General features: G+C 46.8%; 1 protein-coding gene across 1 annotated transcript in view; it reads right to left on the reverse strand.

The window, feature by feature from the left end:
• Positions 1 to 25,281, reverse strand: part of ALK (ALK receptor tyrosine kinase) — a 674,923-nt gene that overhangs the window by 51,672 nt on the left and 597,970 nt on the right. Inside the window, exon 12 of the mRNA XM_008700561.2 lies at positions 3,388 to 3,550. Coding sequence (XP_008698783.2) covers positions 3,388 to 3,550 — 163 coding nt within the window. The remainder of the gene's footprint in view (positions 1 to 3,387; positions 3,551 to 25,281) is intronic.

Genomic DNA, 25,281 nt, shown 5'->3' on the forward strand with positions numbered 1-25,281 from the left:
CTTCTTCCTCTCCCTCTTTTTGGGTTTCTTCCTTCGTAGTGGTAGGCAAAGGACTAGAGGGTAGGAGATGGGCCCAGGATAACTGACGAGACAAGCGCACACTTTTACCTCTGTGCATGCGTGAGGAAGCCCCAGGCAATGATGGCCCCACCTTGGCATACAGTAGGCACGTGGTGTCACCTCTCTTTCCTTCACCTCTCTGATCGGTAGTAAAGAGTCAGCTGGAAAAATAATGGTGCCCGGCCTCAGGCAGCAGCCAGACAGCGCTAGCTGAGCACTCAGGGTCTTCCAGGAACAGGGGGACAGCAGAAGCAATTCTCCCACCCTCTCTCACCTTTTTCTCACCTCTTGAGAAAACATGATGTGTCCCATGTCTTTCTCACGAGATGAACTGCACTCACTAAGCAAGAATTAGTCAATATGCAGAAAATGTTTTCCAGAAAGAGGGCACCTGACTTGTCAACATGGATATTTTGACTCAGGGACATGTTGATGGGGTCTACAAAGCAAATCATTAAATGGTCTGTGTCTTTGATACTAAATTATATGATCAATATACATTACTGTCCAAGCTCTGAGCCTCCTCCAGGGTCAAGGTCGGAAATACCCATTATAATCTTTGAAGGGTTAAAAAACCCCAAGGTTTCAAAAACAACAACAAAACCCCAACGTTTTTCAGTTTTAACTCTTTTCCTTTTTGATATGGTGTTATCTCAGGCCAGTTTTTAAAAAGTCCTACGGATCAAAATGTCCCCTTTGGCAATTTGGACATGTTGACGTGTCCTGCTTCGACAGCAAGACGGCTCCTTGTCCCCGTTTCCAATGAGTGTTCACCAGGCAATGCTGGGGGCCAAAAGCTCGGCTCAATATTCCAGAGAGAGAGAAACAGTTCCCCGATTTGGGTTGGGGGTCTATCAGGGAGGTGTGGCAATACGTGGCCATTCACGCAGATCAGAAACCTGGCTAGACTTAGATGTGGCTGTGATTAATAAAAAGGGGGGAATGAATTAATTATTATTTAATAAGCACAGTCTGTCTGCCAGGCGAGATCTTTGGAAACATGGGGCCTATGTGAAGAAGTCAGAAAAAAGTTCTTGGAAACAGAGAAGTCAGGAAGTAGTCTCTGTGGGATCAGTCTGTTCCTGGAGATGCTTCCGGCCGCTTCCTGCTGCCTGAGGCTCCCACTGCTCCCACTGGTTTCTCTGCCCGCGGGCCAGGGAAAACTCAGTGCGAGTGGACGTGGTGGGAGGCACTCGCACGTCATCTTTGCCACCTGCTGGGCAGATGTTAGCAACCCCCACTCCCTGCCTTTTACAGACTGGGGAACAGAGTCCCAAGGGATTAAATGACCTGCCCGAGTTTGGAAGTGGGTCTGATTCACACTGTCTCGGGGGAATGCAGCCCAAGAGTAACCCCATTCGTGGCACCTCCCATTTGTGGACCTTTGTGGGAGGGGCAGTAAGGGACTTCCAGCCAGGCTGACTCGGGAGCTGCCCTGGACGGGGATGGGGTAGTGGGTCTTGCTGGGTGTTTACTGTTGAGGTCTCTGTCTGCCTCCCAGCTCCTCTGCTCTCTCCTTACATTGCTTCTTATACACAGGGATCTGCACCCAGGGCTGGGCTGGCCAGTGTCCCTGCAGGTGGTGGGGCCTCCCCTCCCAGGCTTTCATTTCCAGAGGCTTCCTGGAGGTGGGTGGTGCTTGACTGCTAGGCCTACTTCCCTTTCTTGCTCCTCCGGCCCCCACATGCCTCTCAGAGTCCAGGTGTGGGCTTTAGTGGAAAGAACTTGCAGACTTTGAGCCAGAGGACCCTGGGTTTACTGGTTATGTGGTCTTTGATCTATTGCTAAGCTGCTGACTTCAGTTTCCCCCTATGGAAATGAGGGAATATCAATAATAGTAATGACATCTGCCTCACTGCTAAAAGGGGGAGATACTTGGTGAGCCCTCAGCAAACGTTCATCCCCATCTCTCTGGTACGGTGGGTGACCCAGGGAACCTCAGCCATGCACAAAGGGGAGACCTGGCCTGCTCATCGTGGCAGGTCCAGGGGCGGCTGCGTGTCTTCGACCCTTTACTGTGGATGTGTGGGACCTAGAGCAGCTAATCTGATTGCAGCCAAACCTTGTTACCGCATTCCTGCCCAGGATGTCATTTAAAAAGCACTTAGGGCTTTCCCCGAAATGCATTTACATTGAGGTCCCAGGGGTGGGGCTGCACAGAAAACAGGGCAACTTGAGATGCTCCTTTCCTTCCCGGGGGGGGGGCTGAGGATGTGCTGGGGCTGGGGGCTGAGAAAGGGGAAAGAGCGCTCACTTCCCACTGCGTTCAGCCTCTGGGGGCATTTGCATCAACAATGTCATGATTATATTGCTTCCTGTTTAGGCCACTGTTCGCTGTGGAAGGAGCCTCCGACTCAGAAGTCTGGGGTTGGAGGTGATATCTGGACTGTGTGTCTGTGGGGAGGCTCCCAACTCTCTGAGCCTCAGTTTCCTCATGTGTCAAAAAGACTGCAGCGCTGGCCTTGTCCACACAGCTGTGGGAAGACTACACACAAGGGTTCAACCTAATTCAGTCACTCTCGGGGGCTGTATCAACACCACCTGGGAACAGGCTGGAAATTCATATTCTCAGTGAATGAATGAATGACTACAACCAGCACGATGAGGACCGCTTGTCTCCCTTCCCATCCTGGACCCAATAAATGCCAATATTTTGTCATATTTGCTTCATTCATATAAAATGTTCAGCATAAAAATTTTCTTAATCATATTCTTGGACCCCTCTCCAGACCCACAAAATCAGACACTCCGAGAGTGTGGCCCGTGATCTGCATTGGCCAGCCGTCTAGTCATTTTGATGGTTGAGAACCACTGGTCTGAGCCTTGCCGTCAGCTTCACTTACTGGCCAAGTGGCCCGTTGCATCAGGCCTGCCTCCAGCCTGGCCTTGCTCTGGTGGACTGCTGTGCGGTTGGGGTTGGGTGTGGGACAAGGGTAGGCTCAAGGGTAAGACATCATCTTTCGTATACATTGTACGTTTGTTTCCCAAACATTTTACATGCGCCAACTCGTGTGAACAGCATCAAGTAATATTCAAAGATTCCACTATAATGATAATTATTAGTAATAAAGAATGTTCTGAAGCTAGCTCATGCATGTATATCATCTCCACAAATAGTCTGTGGGCTCCTTGAGGACAGAGGACACATCTTCGTTGCCATATCACATTATCCGCCATCTCCAGCCCTTATACCTCACTATGGGCCACAGTCTGTGGCCTCTGGGCCTCGGTGTGCCTAGGCACCTTGAGGGCATGCACCTACAGGAAGCGCCCCATCATTTTCAGAAGGGTAGATTGCCCCTTGTCCTTCCCCTCCCCCATACGCACCTGTAGGTGTCGGTGGCTGGCACCTTCCAGGTCTGGATGCCTTTCAGGGGGCCCTCGCTCCCCACCACCACGCTCAGGTTGGAATTCCGGTAGGCGTTGTTACACTGGGCCTGTGTGGGGCCATGGGGCCCGCTGGCCCCGCACGTGGTGAACAGCCAGTGAACTGCAGCACAAGAGGAAAGGCAATCACTCACTTGGCCTGGCCGTCCCTCCTCCATAGGCTTCCCTGGGCTGCCTCTGAGCTGTCCACCCCACGGCCCCAAATCCATGTTCCAAGGTGGCGCCAAGGCCAGGGCAAGAAACACCAATCAGCCATTCACACTGGAAACGTCTGTTGAGGATCTACTCTGTGCCAGGCCCTGGGTCAGGTATGAGGGGAGAGACCCAGATGGAGCTGCCTGATTTGGCCTTGAGAAGCTTACAGCCTACTGAAGGAGTCCAAAAGGGGTGCAACCACCTACAACACATGACGATAAAGAAAAAAAAAAGACCTTCCGAGGGTCTTGCTAACACGGCACTGTAAGAGTCATCAGGAGGGAGCGAAGACCCCCTTCAGGTAAAACAGGCATGGGCAGTGGCTGGGCCCTCTCTTTGGTTCTCACCGAGTCTGGCACAGCGCTGGGCAAACGACAGGTGCTCAATATATGCGACTGGGACTGCACTGAACCTGCTCCCAAAGGTTGGACATATGCATATAAGATTTTCTTTGCTTGGAGAAGCTCAAAAGAGTAAACTGGACATAGAGTCAGCTCCATGACCCCCCTCCATCCCCATTGGCCCAGGGACCCAGAATGATGGTGGGAGCAGGAAACCTTGAACTCTTGGCTAGTGGTTTGTCCATCTGTCAGGCCCTCAACAGGGCTCAGCCTCCTTCTTTACAACTGAGTCAGGTTCGTAAACATGGTGAAAGTGGCTTTTGGGCTCTCTATGCAATAGAAAGTATAAAAAATGGGAAAACAGGTCACATTTGTCTCTGGTGCATGCTCTCCTTTTTTAAGCCCCTTACCTAGAGCACCCAGTGTCCTTATGTGGTCTTCTAGGGGTGGCTCAGGATCATTTAGCAAACCCCATCCCTCCACTGCCACTGGGCCATTTCCTTTGAAACTTCCGATCTTTGACCCAGGCTGGGTCTCGAGGAACTGTCAGATTTCATGTTGGCCAGAATTCTAACATTTTTACAACCTATAACAACTTCTTAAAAATGTGATCATGATAAATTACTTTTACTTAAAATATAAAAATCTCATGATAAGATTGAAGAAATTATTTCCCTCTAACATGATCAAGTCAAATTCTACCTATAGAAAATTATGGAAAAATTAATTTGATATACATAGTTTTGCTCACTAAAACGTTAAAGTGAAAAATTTCTGAAGACTTTCAACTAATTAAATGATGTGGAAATGAAAGCTAAATTTGGGTTGCTAATTACAAGCAATCAGATTGAGATTGCACTGGGTGGTTTTGACAATCTGAAAACTTGGCCAGTGTGGTGGGCTTTTGTGATACTGCCCTGACCCAAGGTCAGGAGACCGAAGTTCTAGTTGGGATGCCAACGCATGCAGCTACTCAACACTGTGTATTCAATGCTTTTCTTGGCTGCCTTCACTTTTTTGAAATGAAGATGTTGATTTCTACTTGGTTTCTGAAGGTCATTTCAAGGGCAAGAAGGTGATGAATCCTTTCATGTTTGGTGTGAATGGTTGATTGTTAATTTTCTGATTCTTTTGTATTCTAAAGGGAGTAACCTGTTATTTCAAAGAGCTAACTCTTTGAATACTGAGGGCATCTCCAGCACCCAAATCCTAAGTGTGGGCTGTGCCCAAGTGGTGAATGGAAAAGGACACAGGTTTAGGGGCAGCTTTATCAATTGTTGGTTGTGGGACCTTGATAGAGCTCCTTAGTCTGTAAAAGGGGCTGGATTGGCATGAGGACTAAAGGAAGCAAGGGATGTGAAAGGTCTTTGTAAAGTCCAAAGCTTAAAAATATGAGCTGTGTCAATGATTCCTGCCTACCCCCAGGGCAGGTGCTATTGTTCTTGACAATGGGAAGTGCGGCCAGGGGAGCTTCTGTGAATACGGATCCTTCCCTAGCAGCACCCAGGGAGCTGGGGATGGGAATGGGGTCAGAGAGAAAAAGATAATCCTGGAAAGGGAGTTGAAAAATCCACTTGCTCCATATGGTCTCCAGCTCTTTGAAGCCTGTTCTCAGATCCAGTGTGTGCCTAAAGCAAGCAGCCTGGGTTTGGGGACAGCCTTCTCAATCTGGGGTAGCAGCATGACAATGCATGCAGTTAATTCAGTCCTGGAAATGAAAGAATATATATCTGGGTTTTCTTTCTTTCTTTTTTCCTCAAGAGTGTGCTGAGGAAGAGAGTGGAAGGTGTGGGCGTGGCACCCTACCTGAGCATCTCCTCTTCCGTGGGACCCACTTCTAACTTCAGTCTCGGTTAACATTGCTCTCAATGTTCTGAGACATTCCCAGAGAGGCTGGGGTTCTTCTTCTTGACCAGGTAGGGCATTTGGTGAGGTAGGAAGAGAAGCATGGGCTTTGGATCTGCATGGGCTAACTTTTCCTATCCTGAATTTTGCTCCTGACCAGCTATGATACTCGGGGTAAATCATATACCTCTCTAAGCCTCAGTTTCCTAATCTGAACAAACCAAGATTAGACTTAGTGAGACTACCGAATGATGACCTAAGCAAAGTGCATAGAAGAACATTTGGCATTAGAGATGCATAATGAATACAGTTTAAAATTGCATAAGTTTCTCTTCAGTTTCTTACTGTGGGAAACAGAGACACCCAATCTCAAGATTTATGTTCCCCATTCCATAAAAGGAGGGACACTGGGGCTGTTTCACAATAAAGGGATCAGTTTTTTCCCAACTCAGTGAACATATATTAGTCTCAGGTGGTTTCTATACACAAAATTTTGTTTTTATTTTCAGTGATTTCTGATGGAAAGGTCCAGAGAGAAAATTCTTTCTAGAGTGAATTCCATGGGAATAGGATTGCCATCCCAGGTCAGATCCATGATTTATACAGCTAGAATTCTCTTGCTTTCAGCAGCCTTCCAGGCATGGTGGTCCTCCCTGCTCCCTCAGACAGCCCTGACCCTCATAAATCTGCCCAGACTTGCTTGGAATCAATTTATGTTTCCCACCAGCTTTAGCTTTTAGGGGTATGGGGTTTCTGAGTTCATTGCCCATTGTTTAAGGGCTGTCCTGCTTCTTATGTGTGTGGGCTTGTCTTGCTCGAGCTTCATCCTGTTGGTTCCCTTTGCTCATTCTGTCCGGAATCCGACATCATCGAATGTCACGGCAAGATGGGACCTTGGAGATCACTGAATTCAGTGGTCCCCCAACCACCTGAGGACCTTAAAAACTATGAATTTCAGAGCCCTGGAGATTCCGATTAGTAGATACTAGGTTGGGTGATGGTTGGGAGAGGACAATACTTTCATTTTGTAAAAATAGGAGAATCAACCAGATTTGTGAACTAAGTCCTATGGACTTCATTGTTAAAATGGAGAAAGAACATTCTAGAGAAGGGAGGAGACTTTTCTGAGTAAATCAGCCTTAGAGAAGGAACTAGAAATTGGGGGCTCTTCTTTCTCTGTCCAAAGATCCTTTGGTGGTGATCAAGCCCTTCCCAGCTTCCTATCCTGAAGACTTCTAGCCTTTTCATATTGTCCCTACATGAGTCCCTGATCCTGTGTCTTTCCTAGCACTTTAATGCTAGAATCTGTTTTTCAAGATAAGGTTACCAGAACCATGTGTTCTTGTGGCTTTGTATAAGGGGACAGGGAAAATTGCTATTCTGCTTTATTTCTGGTGTCCCTCTAAAGTGCCTAACACAATGTTGGCCCCCCTCAACTGAGCACTGGGTTAAGGCTTTTTGGGAGAAGACTATAATAATTTCCAGATCCTTGCTTGAGAGGTGGGTTCATGGATGTAAATGGAAATTACTGCTGCTCTGAGCCTGGTGGTATTAACTGCCATAGGCCTAGGAGGGCCCCAGAGGAGGCTTCTGGAAGGGGACCCTGGGAGCAGGAAGGGTCCGGCAGAACGTCAGGCAGGATATCCAGGCATGAGATCAGTTCTAAGCTAAGGCAGATAGAGTTATAACCATGAGAGGGTAGGCAAACACTAGGTTGATTTTCGGAAATGTCTCTGGGGGTGGAAAGTATTGGATACAACCTTACAGATCAAAGCAGGCAGGTCAGAACCTGAGAGGCAGGAGAATTAGTGACAGTAGTCCCAGGGGCAGGAGAAGTCAAGGTGAGCTTTGATCTCCGGGTAGAAGCCATTTGTTTCCTAACTTGTTTTATGCTTCCTTCTGTGTGTGTGTCGGGCAGGAAGGGCTGAACCTCAGACACCTGAGAAGTAAACTCCTTTCACGAAAGGCAAAAACCTCTCAATATAGAATGTGCACATAATATGAGGATTTTGGTCATGACTTTATTTAATGGTATTAAATAAAGACACCGTGATGTTATGTTTGTATTAAATTTAAAAATCATGAAATTCAAGTTCAGAGAAGCCAAGTGACTGGCCTGTGGTACACAGAATGAATAATCAGTCAAGCCAGGAATTAAGCATAGATCTTCTGAGTTCCAGTTCAAGACTTGAAGAGGTGCTAGACTCACCAGGAAATCCTCATGGAACTTGTCTAAGAGTCTGGGTTTTTTTTTCCCTTTTAAATCCACAAGACTTGGGCTACATAAAGCCAGGACAGACCATACCAAGCTTGCTCAGGCCCAGAGAGTAGGCAGGCCACCATGAGGGGCCAGGTGAGAGTCTGGTCAGGATAGCATGGTGGGTAGACTCGCAGCCCCAGAACCGTGGCCCTATAGTATCATAGCCTAGCAGAGTGCAGGCTTTAGGGAGTCGTGGGCATAAGCCAGGGAAAGCGGGTGCTCAGCCTCAGGACTCTGGTCCCCAGAGAGGCCATGGGGAGCCAGGAGGTGTCAAAAGGTAAATCCAGGAACTGGAATGTTTACAAGGCCAGGAAGCAGAGCTATAAGAGAGAGGGATTGGGGTCATGAAGCAATCAGGCAAAACCTTGGTTTTTGGCGAGAAGATCAAGGTCATAGTTAGACTAGTAGTGAGGTGGGCTTGATGCTGAACTGCCAATCTGAGAGCACAAGCGTCCTCTTATCCCCCTCCGTGAGAGTCTACATTGGTCCCTGAGGTTCTGTGGGGCTATAGGAGGATCGAATGCCCCCCAACGAGGAGCGTGGATTGGGGGTAGGGGGAGGAGGAAGCCTGGTTCTTTTCTCTTGAAAACAACAACAACAACAACAACAAAAAACAACAAAAATAAGACCAAAACTATTGTATTAAAACTCATTTAAGAAAGAAAGAAAAAAAAGAACTGCTTCATCTTGTTCTACTTATACCACACACTGGAAAACTAGTTTAATACTCATTCACATCTAAATTGCACAAAGAACCCACAAACATCAAAATACTGATTGGTTATAGACAACTGAGTAAGGAAATACCCATTAAACACTCGGTTTCATTTTAAGTGTATTGCAGTACCCTCCAAGAAGAAACAAATCAATTAGTAATACACCGCACAATGCTACAAAAAATAGGCTAGACAGTGATTGCACTAGTTTTATTACTGTTGCTGAGCCATCTTATCTGCTCAATTGAATGCAAAGAAATAAAGTGTGATACCAAGGAAAATAAGTTTTCAACTATTACTATTAATCACAATAACAAGGATCTGCCTTCTGTTGAAGGCCTATGTGGCTGTACCGCAGAAGAGCACTCAATGATGCAGGTGGATTTTTTGGTACCATTTTGATTCTGATCCACAGAGTTGAATTCTCTCTATATTGTTGGCTGAGCTGAACTTCACGGGAGCTGTGGCATACTGAACCATTTTGATGGCCATTGTAGATACCATTAAATAAAGTCATGACCAAAATCCAAGTAAATAAAATCATTCACCATCCATACATGTATAGGACACCATTCTTGATTATAAATTGAAAAAAGTAACCCTTTTTGGGTACATGAGGAAAATTAATAAACGGTTCTCCTTATTAGGGAAAAATAAAAATAATACACATATTACAGCCATCATGAGGTTAAAACAATTTCTGTCATCTGTCTTGACTCTTTAAATAATGGAGCAGTGTCCCCTTCTAGATATGTGATCAGTGATTATTGACTTTTTTTTTGGAGGGGGGAATGGTAGGAGTTGTTGAAACTTAACGCTTAGGTTCATTTATTTATTGGGAGTTGCAAAATAATAATATTCAAATGATGCCTTTTCCACTTATTTATTAGTTGAAATATATGAAGAGATGCTTCCTTTCATCTATTACTTGGTTACCCAGTGGTACAGTTCATACAGGAACGGCAGGGTAAATGCTCAATTCCTTCATCTTATTTACAGTTTTCAAGATGATGGATTCATTTTCTATTGTCCTCTGAAGTTGACCAATCAGTTGTTTATAAACCATTATTAATCCCTGAATTTAAACATATTTTTGAGTTTTAATTAATCACAATTATTATCCTTTAGAAGTTCATATTGTCACGTTTTTGCTCAGTGGAAGCTTCCTGAGTTATTTTGCTTCCTTGCTATATGGTATGATGAAATGTTCCTTCTGCAGAACTGGGCTCAGCCATTTTCTCAAAAGCTCTGATTTCTTTTAGTGAAAAAAGATCCTGTCAGTACACAGCCTAGGTGCCGTGGGTACTTACTGCTACTGGGCTGGTGACTGTTTCTAGGCTTCTTAGAGGACAGAGCTAAGATACATGTATGTTTATCAGTATAAACACACATACATATGAAGTAGACCCATAGGTCTATGACAAAATACCTCATGAGCTCACGATGATATTTTCAGCTCAAATTCAGGACTGCAAGGTTTTATTTTTTGTTTGTTTGTTTTAAATTTTATTTATTTATTCGACAGAGATAGAGACAGCCAGCGAGAGAGGGAACACGAGCAGGGGGAGTGGGAGAGGAAGAAGCAGGCTCCCAGCGGAGGAGCCGGATGTGGGGCTTGATCCCAGAACGCCGGGATCACGCCCTGAGCCGAAGGCAGACGCTTAACAACTGCGCTACCCAGGCGCCCCAGGACTGCAAGGTTTTAAATTTAATCTCTTCTGTATTACATCTGCAGTTCTTTTTTCCACACTGAGAATCCTGGTTCTCAAGAACACAGTTGATAATAGCTTTAGAATATTCTGTAATTACTCAGTTACTTCATCCTTCATCACACACAATAGTATCAGAGTTACAACACTGCTACTTTACCATCATCGACATAAAAACTGAGATCAGGGAATGCCTGGGTGGCTCAGTCAGCTAAGCATCTGACTCTTGATTTTGGCTCAGGTCAGGATCTCAGGGTGGTGAGATCAAGTCCCTCGTTGGGCTCCATGATGGGCACGGAGCCTGCTTAAGACTCATCTTCCCCCCTACCCCTCTCCTGCTTTCATTCTCTCTCTAAAAATATAATGAAATAAAATAAAAAAATAAAAACTGTAATCAGTTAAAAATTATTTTGGCGTATGTGCTCTCCTTTCTCCTATAATTTCCCGAAATTGTACTCTAGCTACAACTATGTTTGGGCATATCACCATTACAAACAATACTCTTTCCTCTATGACCTCTAGTTAGTCTCACTTCTGTACGTGCTGTATGTTTAATGCTTCTATCAGTCATGTTGACATATATCTAGTCATTTTGGTTGTCTGAAGCTTGTTTTCAAGTAGATTCTTTAGGAAGTGCTCATGGGAATAATATTCTTTGAGTTCTTGGATATTGATAATATTTTTTCCCTTGAGTATATTAAATATATTACTCCATTTTTTTCTGGTATAAAGTAGTACTATCAAAAAATCTGAGGAGAATCTAAATTTCTTTCTCTAATAAATCACTTGCTGTTTTTGCTTAGGTGCCCAAATTCCTTTTCTTATTTTTCTTTAATTTCCAGCAATTTTACTGGAATACCCTTTGGTATTACTCACCTGTGTTAGTATTCTCAGCAACACAGTGTGCTCTTTTAATAATTAGATTCAGTAAGAAAATCTTCCTTGAATTATAGCTTTAAGCATTTGTTTTGTTCCCTTTCTCCAATTTTCTTCTTCAGGCACTCCTGTTATCTGCATGTTGGATCTTCTCTGCCTATCTTGATGGATGTCATCTTTTTTATTTAAAAATTTTTTTTCTTTTCACCTTCTACTTCCTGTAAGGCATTAACTGTTGTGTTTATTTGCTCTTGCATACCTTCAAATTTAGTCATCATTTCTGAAATTATTTTTTCCTTTTATCTCAATTTTTTTTTAGTTCTACCACTTAGTTTTAGATCTTTGGTAACATGGATTTATGTTGTTTTTTCATGTCTTGTATTGCTGTTTTAGTGTCAACTCATTTGGAAATAGGTTACAATTTTGATCTCTTTTGTGGGTGTGTCTTTCTGGTATGCTTTCATTTTTCTGTGAGGCTGTTTTGTCTTCTATGCTCTTTTAAAATTCTTATTATAATGTGGGTGGGATTTGGTCTTGATACCTATGCATTTTTACATGAGATTAATTTTCTAGGACTTTCAGAGTTCAGGAGGTTTTCTAACTTCACAGAGCTCCTTGCATTCTTTTTTTCGTATGTGTTGAAAAATACAGTGGTTTGCCCTCAAACGTTTCTGGCTCTGTTTCTTTCCTTCATATTTATCTGGACATTCTTTTTTAAATTAATTAATTAATTAATTAATATCTCTGTTATTCCTATCCTCCTCAATGTTGATTTGACATGTAGAAATTTCTTCTTAGTATGGGCTCTTTCCTGGAAAGGAGGCTTGGTGGCCAGTCGCCTTAGCTCTTTCAAACATTACCATGGCCCTTTGTACTCACATACCCCTGGACTGGATAAAGCCTCTCCCAGTTTCAGCAATGGTTTTCACATTGGTTGTCAGTCATTTCCAGCAAGTATCTGTCAGCGATTTTCTCCTGCTCTCAGGTTTATAAGAGAGCCTGTTGCCTTCATCTCCTTTCTCTTGCTCAGATGCTGATATTAGGCAGATCTTATGGTGGTTGTACTTTGTCCTCATCCATTTGTATTTGGGGTATTTTTTAATAAAAAAATTTTGTTGTAAATGTCCATGGGTTTTCAGTTTTGATATATGGTTGCTTTGCTTTTAGATTCAGAGAGATAGACAACTATGCTGGTATCACCATTACTGCCATCTTCCCAGAATCCTTGAGAAAAACTGTAATGTAGGAATTGCTTGAGGTCCCTTGCTATGATTAGCTCTTTTATATCATCTGTCTGGTCAGGTCTCTCACCTGCATTTCTATTCCTGGAGCTGCAGGGTTTTTCATACTACATGTCAGGGACATCTCTGATGACCATGGCCTAGAACTTGCCGTTACATCATGTCGCCTTTTTTGGGATACAGCCCACCAGGTATAATTTAACTTTTTCTTGATAGTGCCACCCAGACGTAACCAGTTGTTTAGGGCTATTTGTCCCTTCATGAAAAGGCCCCAGATCTAAATACTTCATATTAATTCACTTTCTTCTTGTTCACTGTCACTCATGTTTTCCTAGTGCTTCAGCACATCCTCCTATGTATCATCTTATTTTACACTCAGTGTTGGATGACGGTGTGAGAGTGGCCCCAGCTAGCTGCAAGAAGCCTTTATCTCACAGTTTTGAAATCTACTGATACTTTGCACTTCTATTGGGTAGATGGTGGAAGTTCCTGGAAGTCTAATCTTAGGTTGAAAGACATTACTATGATTTTGAGTGAACAGGGCTGGATTCTTTAGGCCTCCAATTTCAATATATTTAATTACAACACATTTATGTAGCACCTCCATCCTCCAGCAAATTTATCTCCTGAAAACTATGTTAGGTCAGTAGAGAAGGAAGGGGGAAGAATCATTTTACCTTACCAGATAGGCGGCCATGTAGAAAAGTTAAATTCTGGGCTAAGTGAGGAGAGGCAGGTCACATTTACTCTTCCTACAACACAGTTCTAAGTTGGTGGATTTTCCATGTTCTAGTTTGCTTCTCAGATTGAGTTTCCTTGCATGACATATGCACACACATGCACAATCTCACACCCACCATGCACTCACACACATACTCTCACACACACATTCACACCCACAACACTCTCACACCACACATACACTCTGCCCACCACCAGACTCTCACATGCTCACACTGACATTCACTCACACACATCACACAAACTCTCACACCAAACATGACCCACTCATACACTCCACACACACACCACATACACACACCACACTCATGCACACAAACACCACACTCACACATCCACACACCATGTTCATTTGTGCAGAGCCTTCTGGTCATTTCTCGTTTTTTTTTTTTTGTTGTTGTTGTTTGTTTGTTTGTTTGCTTTTTTTGATGATGAGAAGTTAGGAGGTGGCAACAATAATTAAAACACTGGCCCTGGGGCGCCTGGGTGGCACAGCGGTTAAGCGTCTGCCTTCGGCTCAGGGCGTGATCCCGGAGTTATGGGATCGAGCCCCACGTCAGGCTCTTCCGCTATGAGCCTGTTTCTTCCTCTCCCACTCCCCCTGCTTGTGTTCCCTCTCTCGCTGGCTGTCTCTATCTCTGTCGAATAAATAAATAAAATCTTAAAAAAAATAAATAAAAAATAAAACACCGGCCCTGTCCTCTGTACTAGATATGCTCCTGTACATGGTCTGTGTTTTACTGTCATACCATCGTCTCCTTTGCCCCTCACACAGTTCCACTAGACAGGTAGGATGCCTAAAAATGCTGAGGTCTCCCAGAGAACAAAGACCAGAGGACCGTGTACCTCTCTGCTGGGAGGCAGCTATCCCTTCAAGGAAGGGAACCTCTGAGCGAGCCAGCTCCCCATCAACAGGGCAACAAGTCAGGGCTGTTGAGATAAAAGCTGCTTTCAGGACGGAATTACCCTAAACAGCTCTGACACCCGGCAATCTGAGGGAGTTTTTAATGGCTCCTGTGTTGTGTTCTCAGCCACCCCCTGCTCCCTGAGGGAAAGTCAGTAACACATGAGAGAAGAGAAAGGTCACAGGAAAAACACTCTCCTGAAAGCATAGCTGTAAAAATTAAGTTAAGGGAGTCCTCGGGGCTAATTTTGTTATTCCCAAGTTGGCTTCAGGCCAGAGTTGTGTTAATAAAGTATTTGATAGGGAGAGGGGTGTTGCAGACTCACCCATCTGGGGGTTACACTTAATGGATTTGGTTTTGAGTTTCAAGTGGGAAGTGGTGGTGGTTCAAACTCTAGCCTCACCACATGCCTGAAGAGTCACTGATTTCTGCCCTTTTCTGCTCTTGTCCATGGACTGTGGGGGGAGAGAAGACCTTAGTCTACTGCTCGGCCACAGGGGTTATGTTAAGAGGATTCACTGACTCCTGAGTGAGGGGCAACAGTACAGGAGGCCAGGCCCTTCATTGCTTTATTCTTTGTAGTTCTTGCTTATTGTCTGGTTCTGAGTCATGAAGGGTGAAATCCTTACAAGGCCCTTGTGACTAGAATGCTTCTGACAGATGGACAGATGAAGGGCTGGTGGCCCAACTGGCCAAGTGATTTGGAACTAGAAAGAACAAATGTCCTGGCTTCTGGGTCTGGGTCTTGGACCTTCTAAGATGAATTAGAGAACAAGGACACCTGATAGGGTGAGAAATCCAAATGTTGAGGGCAGAAGGGAAAGTAGTGGTGGAAGAAATAGGACCAAATGGTGGTCCAAAAAGAGAAGGCAAAGTATCTGAGTGAGAGGGCTAGAGAAAAGAGGAGAAGAGACATTTCTTTCTTATTCCTGCCTATGCTGCCACCATGGTGGCTGGAGATGCAGTGCCATAAGAAACGAACACAGGGAAAAAGCCAAGAAGATCACAGAGATGTGCATCTCCCCATCATCAGGCACTGATTAATGACACTAGTCATGTATAGGGTCACTGAACTAATGTCAGCAATCATCTATAAAGTACTTTTTGTTATGGGACTGGACCCTTCCTTGGCCTCCCAGCCATTGCCCAGATCCTACTTCAATCAGAACGGACCCTTCTAAATCAAGATCTCCACCTGCTTGTAGTAAAAATGCCAATGACCAGAGACTCCTGCTGCTTCCCTCAAGCAGGGATGCTGGCTTGGAGAGGGAGTAGGTTTCCAAAGCTTTTTAAGACACTGTACATGGCCTTCAGCTTGCCTTCCCCCTGGTGGAGAGCCAGGCATTTGGGTCGCTCTCCCTGTCTGACCTGCACAGCCCAGGCGTGCGCTGCCCTTTCTTCACCCACCCTCGGCTGTGTCTCTGCACACTTCATAATCAAGGCCTTTACATTTATGAGAGTTGTAGCTACGTTGTGAGGGCCTTGGAGGTTTTCCCAGGCTGCGTCTGCCTACGAGTAAAAAGTAGGACTTTAATGTTAGTAATGAATAGTATCATCTGGTTCTGCTCGGACACACACTTGAAGGAACCTGAAGTTTTCTCTGTTAACACCCCCATCATGATAGCACATACGTACACATCACATATGCTTTGCCACTGTCATTTCTGTCCCCTTAACTTGCTTTATGTTCTTCACAAAACATCACTGAAATATATCACCTGTACACTTGTGTGTTTTCTGTTACCCTCACTGGCATGTAAACTCTATAAGCCCAAGTGAGGCTTGGTCGATTCTGTTCACTGCTTTGTCTCCAGGACCTAAAACAGTGCCAGTCATATGGGAGGAAGTTAATAGACCTTCGCTGAGCGAAGAACGAAATAATATAGAAGAAGAGAGTAGGCCATACCAGCCCTCAAACCCTCGAGGGGTCAGAAGGAGGACATCATGCATGCAGAGGGTACTGCGTGTAGTTTGGTGGGAGCACCATTGGCCCTTTGTGTTCCTGTATTAGCATTAGAGCAATATAGGATGGAAAGAGCCAGGGTAGTCTTGGTGGTATAAACAGGTGTTTGTTGAAAGGTATTTTGTCTCTTAGCCATGACTACACAACAGAAAGGGGTAGGGTACCGAGGAGACAGCACACATCTCCATATAGTCATTCACATCACACCAGCACACACTCATAGACACACAACCAGACGCACATTACTGAGATGTAGGGAGCCCCACAGTCTTGAAGAGAATGTTTGAGCCCTACTCCTTAGTGGTGTGGACCCTCCACTGACCTGATGGCTGACGGAACTATCAACTGATAGACTGTATGGACTATTAGTAGGATCAAAGTCATAAAGCTGGTTGAGGAAAATGAACAGTCTCTTTTCCAGGTAGTTATTCTGAGGCCCCGGGGAGTTTTTCTGATTCTGTTAGGTTGATGGACAAGCCCAAACCATGCCTTATTTTCCTCACTTATTAACATTAATCCTGGAGTAGGATCAATATGTCAGTCACTTAAAAAGAATAATTAAATGTGTACAATGTGCTCACATTATTAGGAAAATACTCTCAATATTCACTATAAAAACCCAGTCAGGCCTCTCAGATCCAATCTCTTGGGATTTGATTAAAAAACTGTTCCTGGAGAAAGTTCTGGAGTTCTCATATGACTGAGATTTTGACAAGCCTTAAAAGACTAAAATCCCTCTTTCAATTTGTATCAGTAAATGGGTCTTTTTGGGGCAATCCTCTATGGCCCCACATAAGTCATGTATTTCCCCCAAAAGGAGTTTTGAAGGTTTCATTTGCAAACTGAAGATAAACTGTGTTGGGAGAGAACTGATTGTACCAGAGGACCCAAAATGCAAAATACTACCCCTCCTCTCTTTTTAGCTTTAAGAGTGCAGAGCTGGGATTTGCTTGAAACTTTTGCAAAAATTTCAAGGAAAAATATACTTATAACACACACTTATGTATAAACAAACGTACACGGCTCATAGTTTGGGGAGGAGGAGGATTATAAATACACTGAAAATTTATAGAGGGCAACATATGGAGGGATGAGTGGCCCAATCTTTTCCATTATATATTTTAATAATAATGTTAATAACAATATCACAAGAACATTTTATGTTAGTATATTCTTTTGTACTCTTCAAAGCCTGCTAGAAATGAGCTCATTTGCTCAGTACAGTAGCCTGCTCTGAGAAAGAAGTGTGACAGGTAATTCTTATCCCTGCTTTACACACAAAGGAAAAGACTGGGGCCCAGAATGTTTGATTCTATTCAAATCACAAAGCTAGAACCTTAGTCTCCAGAATTCTTGACTAACTCATTTATCATCTTGCTGTGGACTGGCACTCAGTAGGTGTTTTGTGAATATTTAAGTGTCTGATAAGCTTGAGATCCTTCCAGGAATACTGCCCATCAGCCTCCACAATGAGTTCTCAAAGCTTCCTGGCAATCGGGTGATCTCTGGCACACAAAAGCCCACTGCAGCTAGGTTCTAAGGTGGTCCCCAATGATCTCTGAGTCCTGGTAGTCACACCTTGCTTAGTCTCCTCCCTTTGAGCATGGGTGAGACCTGTGCATTGCTTCTAAACAATACAATATGGTAAAGGGGATGGGATGTCATTTTCCTGACTACATTACAAAAGATTGTAACTTCCATCTTGCTTGCAGACTCTCTCTCTCTCCCTCTTTTACCCTCTCCCTCCTCCTCCTCTCTTCCTAGGCTGCTCAAGAACTGCCAACAATCATGTGAACTTGGGAGTGACACCTTCCCTGGTTGAGCTGTCAGATGAGACCCAGCCATTGATAACACCTTGACTGCAACCGTATGAGAAACAATGAAGGAGAAAACCCAGCTGAACTGTGCTTCGTGCCCTGACCCACAGAAACTAATATAACAAGTGTGTTGTGCATTTATGGTAATTTGTTATAAACCAATTGATCATTATCTAGCCACTCTAAACCCCCCTGCCAGCACCTTCCCTGGCTCCCTCATCTTCTGTGTAAGCATCCAGTGTGGAGGGCCCTGGCTAGGCTGCATTCTCCCGGGTGTCCTCTCTCCTCCTTGACACAGTGATGGCGAGGGTGATCCCACCTTTTGTCCCCTTTCCTCTTGTGAGTGGAGGAGCAAGTTGGGAGGATCCCCTTATGTGATCCAGAGTTAGTATTTCAGCCTTTCTCCTCTTAGTTCTTGTCCAGCTCTGGGCCCAGAGGAGTTAAAACAAAACAAAACAAAATAGCTCTCTGTCCAGGACCACTGAAGCTTTGCTGCCACAAGCAGAAAACTGAATAGGCTCCAAGAGGGTGCAGGTTTGTTCTGCAGGCTGAACCAGCAAGTCTGGGAGTAGGGTGATACTTAAAAGCGGTCTTTCCCCCAAACAAGTGCTTAACATATTTGCACGGATGGAGGGGCTTTTTGTGTTCTGCTGGTCTTGGAGCTAAATGACCTTAATCAAGCCATGCTGAGACCAGAGTTCCTGGATCATTTGTCGTCTCCCACTTATGCAGCCTTCCACTGAAATGAATGGGTAAAAGGAACATGTTTTCTTAGGCCGTCCAGGAGAGCGAAAGGCAGTGAATCCTCTCTTCTAACAGGAGTCATGGCCTGGCGTTAAGGCATTTTGTCTGTAGCTCTGCCATGATTCCGACCAGCACGTAGCATTAGACTAGGGCTTTGTGAGGTGTATTTGAGTCCATCAGAGCTGGACGATGATGTGCTCTCTCTCCAGTGGAGCCCAGGGTTGGGAGATTCTGAAGTAACAGCATAGATTCTTTCCTTTCTCAAAGGGCCATTTCAAAAATGACGATCAGTTCAGTAGTATTTGTAATGCACCAATCTTGGATGAAGACCTCCTCACCACCCAGAGCAGGGTGAAGTCAGAGCCATGGAGTGGGGGAGGGGGGACCCGTCCGAATTCCAGATGCGATCAGAATTAGAAATTGGAAAGGGAGCCAGGATCTCCCCTGTGCGGACATAGCCATGCTTGCACCTCAGGCTTACAGATCCAGCTCTGGGTGGTACACGGGCTCCTTCCTAGATGCCAGCCCTGGGGCAGCCAGCACGGGGCTTGGCACATGCTTGTTAAGCTTGTTGAATTGAACTCACCCCTACATGATTTTTTTTTTTTTTAAGGATTGGTATTCAGGGAATTCTAAAAACACAGTGACTAGAAAGCAGTGATGTTTTCTGTTGAATGCTGAGCTGAATCTCCTAAGTTGGAATGAGAAAACCAGTCCATCTGGATGCAGCAAGACCTCCTCCCTCGCCAGCAGCTGGGTGGTATCTGGGACTGCTCCCCGTGGGCATGGGGTTAGACTGGGAAGACTCTGGAGTGAGCCAACTTGAGCCTGCACTTGACTGGGGGGGACAAGTCATGCAACCTTCCTGATGCGGGCTCCTCACTTCTGAAATGAGGAACACAGCGAGACTCATACAGCTCACTTCGGGTCCTACTCCTCCTTCAGCCCGGGACAGGCATGCACTCACCTAATCCTCTTACCAAGCCTACGAAATAGAAGCACTGAAGAGAAAAGCACAATTTTTTTTTGATGTGGGGAAATAAAGGCACAAAAAGGAGCAGGAAGAAGCTTCAACACAGGTGGCCTGTGCTCTTGAAAAGTATGCCAGGCTCAGAGTGGGTGAAGCGGCGTCCGGTCATGGAACGAGCAAGTGGTGGGCATGAGAGGTACAGCATAGGGAGTCTAGTCAATGCTATCACAATAGTGTTGTGTGGTGCCAGATGGCAGCGACACTGGTGGTGAGCACAGCATAACGTACGGACTTGCTGAATCACTGTGTTGTACGCCTGAAACTAACATAACGTCGTGTGCCAACTCTATTTCAGTAACAAACACACACACACACACACACACACAAAGCGATGCTTTCTGATAGTGACGTCTACCCTCAAGGAGCCGGGGCGGGGGGGCTGTAAGGACCAAAGGAAAGAAGCTGAACATGTTTAGTAACCGGGTACAGATCCAAGGGGCGCCTGCAATGGTGGGCTGTTGGCTCCGGAAGCTGTTGCTGGTGGGGGCTCTGTCGGGGGTGGGTGGAGAGCAATCCTCCTACTGAGCCTTCCCGTCTGCCCTGCACCGTCACCAGATCCCTGCGGAAGGGCTTTTCTCCCTCGGCAACCATACAGGCCATGTCTTGGGGATGCTGATGGGGTCTCCAACACACAAAGCCTCTTGCAGTGGAAGACTCTTGAACGTCAGACACGGGGATCCCGCATCACGAATTTGTTCCATGCCGCCTCTCTTCCCCGAGCCCGGCCTGGTTAGCTCCCAGGGAAGGGAGCCGCTCTCCAATGAAGAGTGACATGGTAATTGGGCGGCCATGGAACCTGACACGGGGACTGGGGGCCCACAAGCCTTGTTAAGGCTGGTGCTTCATGAGTTCCCTTGCTATAAACAGGTGATAATCCACGATACTTGGTTGAATCATGGAACTTTACATCAAAAACTAGGGATGTACTGTATGGTGACTAACATAATATAATAAAAAAATATTATTAAAAAAAAAAAAGCAGGCCAGATGAGCAGGAAAATGGCCAGCCACCCAAACAAGTCCCCAGGATTCTGTCTACGGCCCACGGCTGCCCAAGTCGTAAGGAACGGCTTCCCCCTGTTGAATGGGTGCTAACGAAAGTGTGGTCCATGTGCACCAGTGGGGACTGGGGTGCACAGAGGGGTGCCGTTGGCTGCAGTTATCGGCTTCCCCACGTGTGTGGGCACACGTGTGCCTAGCGTGCCATTTGGCGTATCAGTGAAGGTGCAGATGTGCTCGAAGCAAAAACTTTAGACACAGGGTTTTTTTTTCTCAGAGAAGAGATTCCTCTAGAAGACTAGTCAACAGTAGGATTCCTTTAAGATTTATCACAACTTGCCCTTCCAAATGCTACCTGGCTTAGAAAACTTAACTTTTCTATATGATTTTTACAAAGACCAGGTGTTTCAGCTTTTTATACAAGTCGTGTAACTTAAGGCAAGTTACTTACACCCCGTGGGCCTGTTTCCTCATCTGTAAAAGGCGGGTTGTACAAGAGATGACGCACGCAGAAGAGCCCGGGACAGCTGCCGGGTGACGGGTGGTTTTAGGTGTGTAAAGAGGAGATGACAAAATGCTGTGCTGTCTGAGAGAGAAAAACCTAAAAGTATGCCATGTGACTCTGAGCCAGCCCCTCACCTTCCCCAGGCCTAGGCTCCTCCTCATCTACTTTAAAGACAGCAGCCTGCCCTTTGGGGCTGCGAAACTTTATTTCAAATCAGGCTTTCCTGCAGAGTTTGTTACAAATGCAGAGTGTGACCTCCTCTTCCTGGACAGACAGATCCCACGGGTCCGTGGAGACCAGGAATCTTCGTTGTGAACGAGCAGCCCTTCTGGGTCCTCCCTCCCCTAGCAAGGTGACCGGAGGCAGATGGTGTAGGGGAAGAAAACCCTGGGTGGATCTGGGTCCCTGCTGCACTTGGGAAGTCCCAGATTCTGTCACTGGGCATCTCTGGGGAAGGCTGTTAATGATGGAATGAAGCCAAGAGGCCAACAGGAGTCCCCCAACCCCCTCACCGCCAGGGTGAGGGGGGCTTTCTGGTGCTTCTACCCTTGTTTCCTGTCCTCCCCGCACCTGGGGGCCTCCTGCCTCCCCGACAGATGCACAGTAAAGAGCTAAGGCAAAAGCAGGGACCCTAGGTCCCCCCAGCTCCCTCCAGGTAGCTGTCTGTGGTGCCAACAGGTGACAGGATGCTGTGATCTGTTTGGGATTGGATTAGAATACATCCATTTGTTCGGGAACTAGGTGACTCCTCACTCTTTGGGTATGCGGCTGAAGTGAGCTTGGCGGGCCTGCAGCGCCTGAGTGCAAAAGGCTCTGTGGAAACGAGAAGACAGGCTCTGAGCAAGGGGGCCGGGCCCTGGCAAGCCTGCCTTGCCATAATGCCGTCATCCCCAGAAGGCCATGCTTGGATCATAATGGCTCTAGCTACAAATTCTATTAACTCTAATAGTTGTTCTGTGGTGAATGGATAATGCATTTAGCAGAAATAGACTCAATCAATTTATATGAAACACATAAAACTTTCTCATTGAAATTGGCATCTGTTCTTGAGTCATAGGAGCATGTGTGGAAATGGACAGTCTGTCACCCTTTCTGCTGGGCACATTAGCAGTGCCACGGGTTAATTAGAGAGATGGGCCAGGGAAGCTCTGGCTCCCTGACACCCTATCCCTTCAGCCCTTAAAACTACGGGGCTGGTGATGAGGAGGGACCTGGAGACTGTCTCCTTGAAACCTGGACTATTGAAAGAAGCCGCTTTCTTGCCTTTGCCTGTGTTGACATTAGTGCCTCTCCTCTGAGCTCTGCTACTTGCAGGTTTGCTGACATGCCCCAGCTGCTAGATGAGGAGAGCGAAGGCCGAGCAGGCAGGACCCACCCCAGGACCACAGCCTGCTCGTGCAGGCCTGCCAAGGCTGGGCAGAGAGCTGCTGAGTCCTGGTCCAGGGCTCTTTTCGTGATCCTACACAGTTTTAATTGTCCCCCCACCCTTCGGCAAGAGATGGGTACTCAGAAAACAGTAAACCAACAGTCGCTAACCAACTCAGAGGCGAGGGTGTGGTTTGATGCCAGGGCTCTGTGAGTTACTGATACTCGTGGGTTGGGCCCAAGGTTTGGGCTCGGTCTTACGTAAGTTTACTGAAGCTGATTCCCTCCTGCTCTCCCCACACAACACGTGAGCGCACAGGAGAAGGAGACAGGGGTAAGGAAGCTGAGGCAGGGTCGTGGGCCTTGGGGGTCCTGCCTGTCCTTATCTGGGCTTCGTGGGGGAGGCAGAGCCTGCTTGCACATTCATTACTGCAGGGAGAGAAAGAGAGAGAGAGAGGGAGAGAGAGAGAGAGAGAGAGAAACTCTGCAGCCCTGTGATTGCATTATCCCAAGCATTTGGTTAGCGTAATTGTACGTGCAAAGCTGACAGATGTAATTTTCCCAGACTTAATACTCGCCCCATTTTCTCTCTCAGTTTCTTCATCTGATTAGCTAAAGTGACTCAGGGTTCCGAGAACGCTTCGTGAAGCACCTGGACAGGCTTTTCCCTGCCTCGATGTTCCAGTGGCTCAGCTCTGCCCCGTGGGCTTCGGGGTGAGGGAAGCCCCAGACCTGGAGGCCAGGGCTTCATTGTGGGGCTGACTTAGGGGACGTGCAGAGTGTTTAGGGAGACTGTTTTCAAGAGCCCCCGTGTAACCTTTGTGTTTTTAGGGGCTGCTCTAACACCTGTCAGGAGGAGAACTGAAATGCCACCAGCCGCCCTCGTTCCAGCCCAGCGGAAGCTGACAGCACTGAACTTTGGGAAGGAATCTTGTGATTTCGTCTCCCCCATCCTTTGCTGGAAGGCCGGGAGCTGATGTATTTACTGGCTGTGCAGGGCCTTTTCTCCGAGATGCTCTCCTGCTCTTTCCCATGTGTCGTGTTTATCTTTGGACTTGGCTACCTGGCGTGGCTTAGTTGGCTGAAAGAACGTAGACTTCAGGGTCACATCCTGGCTCCATTCCCTACCAGCGGGCGACGCATCCCTCTAGACCATCTTCTCATCCCACAGTGGTAATGCCAGCAACTCTCCTTGGCCAGAGTGAGGTTTGGTTGGGTTGGTGTCTGAAACACCCCAGCCCAGGGTCAGGAAGGCATGCTCCTTGATCGCTTCTTCCCTTCCCCTCCCATCGCAGCACTTTCTTCTTCTCTAGAGGCCCTGGCAGGCAGAAGCTCTGAGCTGGGCTCAGCTTCACCTTGCCAGCCATGACCTGCTAATTTGCAGGCCGCCCCTCCCCATCCAACTGCAGACTGGAGTTCTTTGACCGCCTGACCTGGGTCTTGCTCAGCTCAGCATCTCTGAGCACATAACTGGCCACAGAGGACGTGTGCAAGAAGTGTGCGTAGGTTTAGGTGAAAGCCAGGTGAGGGAGGGTCTCGGCATAGACCCAAGGTGGCCTGTTCTCCCTGGCCAAGTGGCATCTCAGGTGGTGTGATGGGCTTTGTCCTGTGGGGGGTGGGCAGCATGGTGGGGCTGGGACATCTGTCAGCAGGGGCTGGGAGCCTGCCTCAGTTTCTCCCCCTCCTCTAGCTCCCCGGGGGGCAAGAGCGGGTCTCTGGGAAAGCACTGCCTATGTATTCAGTGTTCTAAAGCCTTTCCAAGGAATCTACTAAGGGTGCTTGGGGCTGTATTTGCCTCAGCGTCCTCATCCCTTGGAGGTGGGGTTGTTCCAGAAGGGGGTCTGGAGACAGAATGCTGACCCCCAGCCACCTGCCTCCTGCTCTCAGGCTGACTTGGGCAGCAGAGGAAGCTCCAGCCTCTCAGGCAGCCCCTCGCTTCGGATTTTATTTGGAGGCGGTGGGGGAGCATCGCCGCTCTCCAGCCGCCGCGTGATTTCATTAGTCCGAGTGGCCACTGGGCAGACCCTCATCGCTGAGCCTTTTAGGGACAGTGGGAGTTAGATGGCAATAAACCGGGGAGTCAGGCGGGGTGGATGGCTTCTCCTAAGTGCTGGCTGCCAACATCCGAGAACTGAGCTCAAGGCTCAAGGGCCACTGGCGCCAACCCCCTGCCACCCCATCAATCCGTAAGTGTTTCCAGAGCCCCTGCTATGTAATCAGTGCTGGTGGTGAGGCGGGGCCAGGGCTTGCCATGAGGATTGCCCAACGTGTCCTGAATCCATCGCAGGGAGGCAGTCAGTGACCAGGGCCCGGGGAGTCCTGGAGGTCCGGCACTGGGGTGGGAGGGCGGGGAGGGGCGGCGAACGAACAGAAGGCCTCCTCCCTCACCTTAGCCATTTTCATGAACGATGAGGCAGAGCAGGGAAACGGAGAGAGGTGGCAGGTCCCCTTGCAGGTGGACGAATGAAAAGGTGTTTTGAGGTTTTAATTAAAGGTGAAGGGAGGAGAGGGGAGAGGTGAGGGGAACAGCAATGAACTCTTTCCCCTGGTCTGGCCGCTGGGTTAGATCAGGCAGGAACTGG

The sequence above is a fragment of the Ursus maritimus genome, unplaced genomic scaffold (genome assembly GCF_017311325.1).
Source record: "Ursus maritimus isolate PB19 unplaced genomic scaffold, ASM1731132v1 scaffold_6, whole genome shotgun sequence".
NCBI lineage: Eukaryota > Metazoa > Chordata > Mammalia > Carnivora > Ursidae > Ursus > Ursus maritimus.